The sequence below is a fragment of the Mustelus asterias genome, chromosome 6 (genome assembly GCF_964213995.1).
Source record: "Mustelus asterias chromosome 6, sMusAst1.hap1.1, whole genome shotgun sequence".
NCBI lineage: Eukaryota > Metazoa > Chordata > Chondrichthyes > Carcharhiniformes > Triakidae > Mustelus > Mustelus asterias.
The window spans coordinates 25,936,306-25,946,019 of NC_135806.1; the positions used below are offsets into that span (position 1 = coordinate 25,936,306).

A 9,714-nucleotide genomic window follows, 5' to 3' on the forward strand; every position below is an offset into this window, starting at 1 on the left:
AGCCTGGATAAGATGCTCTTTCAAAGAGTCGACGCAGACTTGATGGGCCAAATGGTCGCCTCCTGCACTGTAGGGATTCTATGAAGCTATTATGTACATTTTTCCTGTGATGATGCCAGTCAGAATGTGGCTCTGGCTGGCTTCCCATAGGTGTAGGACATCATCAACTATTATCATAATTAAACTATCTCCAAATCACCCAGACATGTTCTTCCACTTCGATAACACTGCGTCAGTGTGCACCCACAAAAATGTTTGTTTATTATGTGCGAGATTTCTGGACAGATGAAAAGATGTTTTTCACCACCAGCAGTCCATCCTCCTACTCTGTCTGCACCTTGAAGTACACGTAAGACTGTGATGTGGCTGCACAGAGTGGAAACAGTGGAGGCTGAGTGCAAGTAGGAAGGAGAATCTGCAATTTTTGTCTTCTGCCTCCAATTAATGTTTTGAGGATTTGAGTACAGGAATAGGGATGTTAACTGCAATTGTATAGGGTGTTGGTGAGGCCACACGTGGACTATTGTGTGCAGTTTTGGTGTCCTTATGAGGAAGGATGTCCTTGCTATAGAGGCAGTACAGCAAAGGTATGCCAGGCTGATTCCTGGAATGTCACGTCTGTCATATGAGGAGAGACTAAGTTTTATAATTGTATCCAATGGAGTTTGGAAGAGTGAGAAGGGAATCTCATAGAAGCTTATAAAATTCTAACCGGATTAGATGGGGAAGATACAGAAAGAATGTTCCCGATAGTGGGGGGAATCCAGAACTAGGGGTCATAGTTTGAAGATGAGGGCTTTTAAGGCTGAGATGAGGAGAAATTTCTTTACCTAGAGAGTGGTGAATCTGTTAAATTCACTACCACAGAAAGTAGTTGAGGTCAAAACATTGTGATTTCAAGAACAAATTAGATATAGCTCTTGGGGCTAAAGGGATCAAGGGATATGCAGGGAAGGTGGGATCGGGATATTGAATTTGATCAGCCATGATCAAAATGAATGGTGGAGCAGGCTCAAAAAACCGAATGGCCGACTCCTGTTTCTAGTTTCTATGTTTCTCACGTGATGTGGGCCTCCCATTTGCGGGAGGTGAAATACTAATGGGGATGGGATGAGGCCCTTAAATGACCAATGGTTGACCATCTAACTACCTCAATAATCCAAAGTTGGGTGGACCATCCGACACCTCCCCTGCATCTTCACCTTCATAAAACTGCTAGCAGTTAGGTACGGTTGGGTAAATGAGAGGAAGGTCACCTGCTGGATTTTACGTGGGACCTGCAGCCTCCAAACTGTCCAGTAGGGACCCTAATATCCAGTACCAAACTTTTTTATAATACTTCTGTCTGAAGTAGTCTCAGAAGTGAATAAAAATGTACTTTGTGAAATGATGCTGTACTGCTCCTGAAAGATATAATAACCCTATTCCCTCGCTACATTTTCCTGAAACACCTTGCAACAAGGATTTTCCTTTGCCAGTAAGTCAGTATTTTGATTTATTTGCATATTTTCTCTCATAGATGGTACCATGGCGCCATTGGCAGAACAGATGCAGAAAATCTTCTACGGTTGTGTAAAGAGTGCAGCTATCTCATCCGAAATAGTCAAAGCAACAAAAATGATTACTCACTTTCACTGAAGTAAGTAGAATCTTGTTAAACAGTTTAATATAGTTGCAGATGAGGTTAAACACAGGTGAAAGTGACTACAGGATGACTTGCTGAAACAAGCTATGCAGTCTGGAATTGGATCAAAATTTGGTTGTCTGGTTTGGATTCATAATAAATTGGGAGCTCTTTGTAGGCTTTTGATTTCACCGATGGATACAGGTTCCAGGAATTGTTAAAAGTTAAGGCTAACAGAAGTCAACAGTGAGTTTTACTATACTTATTGAAGCCGTCAAAGCTACAATTTTTTTGGAAAGGGATGCTTTTCCCGTTTGTGACTTGCACCAATCAACCAAGGTTCATAGCATTTGCAAATAAATCGAAGTTAGGATTAAAAGCATATCGTAAATAGAATTGAAGTAATAGCACAGCATCTGAGATTGGAAAAAGAAAAGATTGATCCAAGTAGAATGCAGCTTAAGTTGGTTAGAATTCAGTCACAGATGAAGCAGCTTGAGATAGAACTCGGGAGAGAAAAGCAAGTGCTCAAATTTGAAAAAGAGGAAAACGAACATAAGAAATGCAAAGTGGAAATGCAGAGCTTCAAACTAAGCTCCAGTTAGCGAGGAAGGAGAGTACGGTGACACAGTGGTTCGCACACTGCTGCCTCACAGCTCCAGGGACCTGGCTTTGATTCCCAGAGTGTGGCAATTGTGAGGATTTTCACAGTAATTTTATTGTCGTATTAATGTAAGCCTACTTGTGACACTAACAAACTTTTTTTAAAAGAGAAAGTCTTGGGTAACAGGGTGAAAGAGATTATAATAGTTCGAGTAATGCAGCAAATTTCACCTCGAGCTTTGATATAACCAAGAATCTTTGTCTCGTACCTAAATGCATTGAACATGGAGATGAAAGTTTTACCTTGTCTGGAAAAGTGGCTACACAGCGAGGCACAGGACACAATTCTGCAGGTCCATTAGCTGCGGGCACAAATCCCACCATGGCTTCAAAATCTAATGAGGGGCCAAAAACGGGATTTATGTCTGAGATTGCCTGGTCTTGGGGCATGCGCAGTCAGAAAATCCACCCCCCTCTCCAATGTCACCCAGTGAAGGAAAAATTGAGGGCATGCAATCCGTCAGTAAATCAAGACCCTCGACTTCCGGTTGGACCACTGCTAATTTGCTATTGCTGTGTGTAAACTAATCCAAACTTTGACAGGTCTGTACTCCTATCCCGACCCCCCCCCCCCCCCCCCCCCACCAACCCGCACCACCTTTCCCTTCCCCATTCTCTGCACCGCTCACCCGAAGCGGGCTGCATTGGGGTTTCATCTCCCCAATAGCAGGGGCCTCCATGTGCACAAGGAAGCAGAAATGCTTTCAGTGCTCCTCCTCAGGATTGAGGGAGACAGGAAGCAGAGAAGAGTGAGTGAGGAGCAGAAGAGAGAATTTAATATTGAAACAATTTCCTCCTGTCAGAAACCACATGTAATAGAATCACTCAGTGTAGAATATTTAAAGAAAACACTGTCAACTGCGCACGTTCTCAAAGTCAAGGACAGAGGTGTAAAGAGTTAGAAACATAGAAAATAGGAGCTGGAGGAAGCCATTTGGCCCTTGGAGCCTGCTTCGCCATTCAATATGATCATGGCTGATCATCCATCTAAATACCCTAATCCAACCTTACTCCATATCTTTTGCTCCCTTTGTCCCAAGAGCTATAAGCTATATTTAACTCCTTCTTGAAAACAGTGTTTTGGTCTCAACTACTTTCTGTGGTAAATACTTCCATGCTCTCTGGGTGAAGAAAATACTCCTCATCACAGTGCTGAAAGGTTTACCCTTAGACTGTGACTCCTGATTCTTGACAGCCCTGACCATCAGTAACATCCTTCCTTGCATCTACCCTATCTAGTCCTGTTAGAATTTTATAGGTTTCTGAGATCCATCTTCATTCTTCTAAATTCCAGCAAACATAATCCTTGATGTCGCCTCATATATGTCAGTCCTACCATCCAAGGATTCAGTTTGGTAAACCTTCTCTGCATTCCCTCTATAGCAAGAGCACCCTTCCTCAGTTAAGGAGACCAAAACTATATGCACTATTTCAGGTGTGGCTTCACCTAGATGTTGTACAATTGCAGCAAGACATCCCTGCTTCTGTATTCAAATCTTCTTGCTATGAATGCCAATATACCATTTACCATCTTCACCGCCTCCTGCACTTGCATTCCAACTTTCAACGGCTGCTGTACGAGAACCCCCTGGTCTTGTCGCACATTCCCCTCAATTTAGAGCCATTCGGATAATCTGTCTTTCTGTTTCTGCTACTGAAGTGGATAGCATCACATTTATCCATATTATACATTTGCCCACTCATTCAGCTTGTCCAAATCACATTGAGGCATCTTTGAATCCTCCTCGCAGCTCACCCTCCCATCCAGCTTTGTCACCTGTAAATTGAGATATTTCATTTAGTTCCCTCATTTAAATCATTACAATATATATATTATATACATATATAATATATGAATGTTGGATTAAAGGTTGTGTGCAGGGGAGGGAATGTTTTGAGCATAACAGCTGCAACCCAGAGCCTGCAACAGAGGATCCAGTAGCGCTCAATGTTTACATAGGCGTTTAGTAGACCCTGCACTCAGGATCAGTGACCATTCCAACAGCCTGTCAGAATCCAGAGGCGGACTTTTGGGGCCCCTGCCTCTGTGCCAGGGCCTCTGAGGACATCATGCCACATCCCTGGTGATGTGACTTGTCTGCCCTCCTCAGCCCTGGCTCGGGGGTCAAGTTGCCCCTGTTACAACTGCTCCCTTTGACCTAAGCAGTCAGCTGTACTGGTTATCTGGCCTGGCCTCTGTCTCATCTTTTCCGGTCTGGTTGCCACCCAACCCCCTCAGTCTCAGCCCTGGCCTCTGGTCAAGTCCCCCTGCTGGTCCCTGACAACCACCTTAGCATCTGCCTGGCCCTCGCACCTCCCAGTTCCGACCACTCATCTCTTGCTCCGGCAGCCCAATCTTGAGCTTCTACGACAGCACATGTTTCCATCTGGCTGCTTGGCTCTGGTCTGTCCTGGATGCTTCCGCCACCTATCTAACCTAGTCTCTGTTCTTTCTTTGGTTGGTTGGTTGCCTGGCCACCCTCAGCACTGGCCTGGGGTTGAGAGCCTCCCCCATTGGCCAGTGCCACCTCCTCGGTCCTCACTGAAGGCCTTGCAGATTCATACCCCAATGTAAAGTCGGCAACCTCACGGTTGCCCGAGTATGTCTGCCTGAATGTCAGAAGGCTGCTGCTTTACTAACATAAAAATGTTGAGAAACGTCAGACCAGACAATCAGAGACCTGTCTGAACTATTCACCACCACTTAACTGGGGCAGTGCTTTCCACCAATCGGATGCTGATGTTGTTTTCGATTGCCTGCCAATAGGCTTAAGTGAGCCCACCAGCAAATTCAGAGCTTCCAGACTCTGGTGCCCCCACAGCCACCTCTGAGTGAGGGCCCACCCCATTCGCTAGGGCCCCCGCGCCACAGCGCTGTGTTTTTTATTCTACATCTGCCTCTGCCAGAACAGGGTAATGGTATCTCGCAGTGAGGAAAGTTCTGATGCTTTTGCTTGTGCCTGACTCCTGTCTGTCTGCTGTCAGCACGCAGACTGCCAGACTCATGTGCGAATGAGGATTGGAGCCAGATCCCTATGTCTCGGAGCTCTAGGTAGGGAAAAGGGGCCAAGTCTAGGGTTCACTGATGATGGCAGAGTCCTTTTAGGATATATGTTACTCAGTTTGCATCGAGGGCATGTGAGCAAAACTGTGACGGATGGGGTAAGAACCTATCCCAGTGGGGGAAGGGTAAAAGACAGTGAGGCCTTCAGATTGTGAACAACAATAGCTTTTAATAAGGTGACTAATGCTGATGTGACAATTGATTTTGAACCCTATCTACTGGTGCCTAACTTCATCCATTCCACTGTTCCTAAAACTCAATCTTTCGAGTCCTCCCACTACGTCTGTATGTGTTTCTGAGACGCATGTCGGAATTGGAAGCAGCTTGCTGCCTTCCATGCCCTGTTGCTGGAGATGCTCTTGGCGGGTGTCCTCTTGGGTGGCATTGATGCCGCTGTTTTAATCTCTCTTGCCCGCTGCCTCTGAGAAGCACCGCTATCAGGAAGGGGGGTGTCAGAAGAGCTGGTCACCCCCAGAGTCTCCTGGGTGGAAGACCTTGGGTTGGGCTCTAGTGCTTCCTCCTCTCTCTGGCTGCTCTTGGGCCCCTGGGTTGCTCCATGGGACAGAGTGGCAGCTGGAGTGAGCTCCAGAAGCCTCAACATCACCTGGTGCTGCCAATCCTGGAGGCCCACCAGTGTCTGCACCATGGTGTCAAAGCCCTCAGCCATGGTCTCGGAAACTGAGCCATGCTTTAGAATTCACCAGTCGTGGCTCTGATGTGTTGCCCCAGGATTTCCACTGTGGCTGCCTCCCTTGCAGTGCAACTGAAGGCTCAGGGACTCCTCCATTCAGCCTTGCAGTCTCAGGAATGTTGCTGACAACTCCTCTTGGTATTCCCGGCTCTGCCTTTGCACCTTCAGCAGCTGAGGGAGGAACGTATCCAGAGGCACGACACCTGGCTGGCTGGGTACAGCTGAGTCCTGGGATACAACAAACATCCTGATGTACATCAGAAGTAGTGCGGCGCTCACCAGATAGTGACCCCCAGAAGCCTGTGTTCTAAGTTCACCCACCAAGGTGATTGTCTCTGCAATGGTGAATGGTGTGGATGAAAACTGTGATGCACCTTCAGTGTTCTCCTCAGAGATCTCCTCTGAGGTGCTCTCGAGGGTGAAAGAGGGCACTGTTGGTTGATGGCTGAGGCTCATCGATTGACACTGCAAGGCAAGGTTTTAATACATGGCCTGGTCAATGTTTTGGGCAATAAATAACTCACTTGATGAAGGTCATCTGGATGAAGGTGCAGTAGCTCATCACTTCTCTGTCACAGGCCAATCTCGCTCTTTGTGCAGGCCCGCTCCTGGCCCTCCCTTGCGAGCTCTAGAATGGGTGTCAGAAACCTTGACTCGGGCATACCATCGCCTCGTCTTTTCTTTTGTGCCTGTTATGGGCTATTTTATGCAGGGACACAAAAGGGGATAATGTTAGATGAATGTCTTACAGGTCAGAGGTTAAGGACATTGGCACCTATGCAGGGAGTGTTCTGCTGAGGAGTGCTGGGTGATGGGGCCGGGGGGGGGGGGTTTGAGGATGATGGGAGTTCGGGATGTTGGGAACCAATGAGGTGGCATGTGGGTTCAAAGTGACATACTGGAGCAACAGACACTTGTGGATCATAGGAGGTTATTAACTGTGGCACGGTAGCACAGAAGTTAGCACTGCTGCCTCAGCGCCAGGGACCTGCGTTCAATTCCAGCCACACAAAGAAGCCTTTTTGAACTTTCTATCTCAAAACAATTTATCAAATTTGAGTTTAGGAAGTGAACTTTTTTTTTTAAATTCATTCTGGCCATGTGGATGTCACTGGCTAGGCCTGAATTTGGTATCCATTGCTAATAACTCTTGAGATGGTGATGGTGAACTGCCTTCTTGAACAGCTGCATTTCATATGGTGTAGATTCATCTACAATGCTGTTAGGAAGGGAGTTTCAGGATTTTGACCCATTGATAATGAGGGAATGGCGATACATTTCCAAGTCAGGCTGGTGAGTGGCTTGGAGTGGAACTTCTAGGTGGTCGTGTTAAAACGGGGTAATGCTGCAGCTAAATCCCAGTGAACTGTGGTTGACTATTCTTTGTAATTCTGCTTATTTACAGGAGCAGCCGAGGTTTCATGCACATGAAACTGACCAAAACCAAAGATAAATATATCTTGGGAGAGAACAGTCTTCCATTTGACAGCATTCCTGAGGTCGTACAGCACTATACAACCAGGAGGCTACCCATTAAAGGAGCGGAACATTTGTCACTTCTCTATCCTGTAACAGTGCAAACGCTATAATTTTTTTCCCCTAGTTCAGTTTCCTCCTTGTGGATGGGAGATTAATTGAATATGTATGATGAATTGGTAACTTTAAAATGCATGGACTGGGCATCACCAAGTGGCTGAATTGTGTATTTCAGTTATATTGGTAGACAGCGCGGCTTGCAAGCCACTGAAAACCCCATTGCCTTTGGTGGGAGTGGAAGATCCTGTCGGCAGCAAATACTGAGCCACTCCTGCTGCTGGAAAACCTGACCTGTGTTTTCTTGTGTGAACACTATAACACTTACTTTGTGGTCCTGTTGCATGAATACTGTTTTGTTTTTTAAAAAAGTACCTAATGTATGAATTTAACTAAATGTTTAAAGTGCAAAATTGTTACCAACATTTCGACTAAAATATTTAAATTCTTCCTTTTTTGATACAGTATATAATGGTGCATATAATTCTAAACATGGAGATCTCTGACATTTGTGATTATTTATGAGTATTGTAAATACTGTGGCTTAGTATATAAATATATTTTTTATCACTTTTGGTACAGTGTAATACCTCTGGAGTACTTTTTAGCTTTAGATACAAGAAAATATATTTAACTTCACATAAGGAATTAGTATTTTTATTAATATTTATGGATTAAAAAGAAAACAAAATCCACTTGTGACAAAGGGGGAACATTCATTTATTTAGTACCTCATTTCCTCTGAGCTGAAGAGCTTCATGCCCCAGTGAATCCCTTTCAGGGTGCAGTCACCCTTCTATTGTACACAAACGCAGCCATTAATTTGTGCACAGCAGGGTCACACTAAACAATAGACTAGGTGAAGAACCAAGATCTTTTGGTGATGTTTGAAGGCAAAATGTTGGTCAGGGCATCTTTGAAAAATGCCATGTTGTCTTTTATGGCCATCTTAAATGACAAGGCAATATCTCATCTCAACAACAACGCTTCCACCAACACACAATCCTTTCAGAACTGGATTATGTGTTGAAGTTGCTGGAATGGGAATTAGCTACAGACTCAGAGGCAAAAGTAATGCTAATTAATTTGCGATTGAAGATAGCTACTTGTGGAGAGATTAAGTAAGAGATTCTTCTACACATGGGTAAAATCATAAGTTTCCCAAATTGCATCAAGCAGTTCAGGGAAAGTCTCTAGTTTTGACGTCACTAATTTGAAATTTTAAGAGGTTCTGAATTGACAAATTTGATTAGTTTCAAGTTGAATGAAGTCTCAAGTTCAGATTTTCAATTTTTGTACATTTCGCTCAAAATGAGACGATTGCAAAGGATTACATAGCATATACAATACAGAAATGGACACAACTAGTCCATGCTGGCATTTATGTTTCACTCGAGCCTCCTCGCTTAATTATCTATCAAAATAACCCTCTTCACTTTTCCCTCAAATGTTGTCTAACTTCTCCTTAAATGCAGCTACACCTTTTGCTTAAATTAACCCGTGTGGTAGTACAAAGAAGAGTACAGTACAGGAAAGGCCCATCGGCCACCAAGCCTGCACTGACACATAATGCCTTTCCAAACTAAAGACCTTTTGCCTCTATGCAGACTGTATCCTTCTGTTCCTGTTCTGTTAAGATGCCTCTTAAACATTGCTATTTAGCACATTCCAAGCACTTACCACCCTCTGTTTAAAATAAAAACTTGCTTCTCACATCTCTTTAAACTTCCCCCTTTTAGCTTAAACCTTTGTCCCCTAGTAATTGGCATTTCTACCCTAGGAAAAAGACTCTGACTATCCATTTTATCCATGCCTCTCATAATTTTGTAAACTTCTATCAGGTTGTCACTCAGCCTCCGACGTTAAAGTGAAAACAAACCAAATTTGTCCAAACTGTCCTCATAGCTAATATCCTCAACCAGATTTCCTGGGAAACCTTTTCTGTACATTCTCCATAGCTTCCACATCCTTCTGATAGTGTGGCGACCAGAACGATATGCAATATTCCAAATGTGGCCTAACTAAAGTTCGATACAGCTGCGACATGACTTGCCAATTTTTATACTCTATGCCCCAACCAAAGAAGGCAAGCATACCATATTCCTTCTTAACTACCTTATCTACTTGTGTTGCCACTTA

The 9,714-nt window shown here is 44.4% G+C and overlaps 1 protein-coding gene across 1 annotated transcript in view; it reads left to right on the forward strand.

Annotated features, from left to right (window-relative positions):
• LOC144494788 (SH2 domain-containing adapter protein B-like) overlaps positions 1–8,248 on the forward strand; it is a 104,553-nt gene extending 96,305 nt beyond the window's left edge. Inside the window, exons 5-6 of the mRNA XM_078214134.1 lie at positions 1,520–1,639; positions 7,448–8,248. Of these exons, the coding sequence (XP_078070260.1) occupies positions 1,520–1,639; positions 7,448–7,631 (304 nt within the window). The 3' untranslated portion in view covers positions 7,632–8,248. The remainder of the gene's footprint in view (positions 1–1,519; positions 1,640–7,447) is intronic.
• Positions 8,249–9,714: the final 1,466 nt, after the last annotated feature.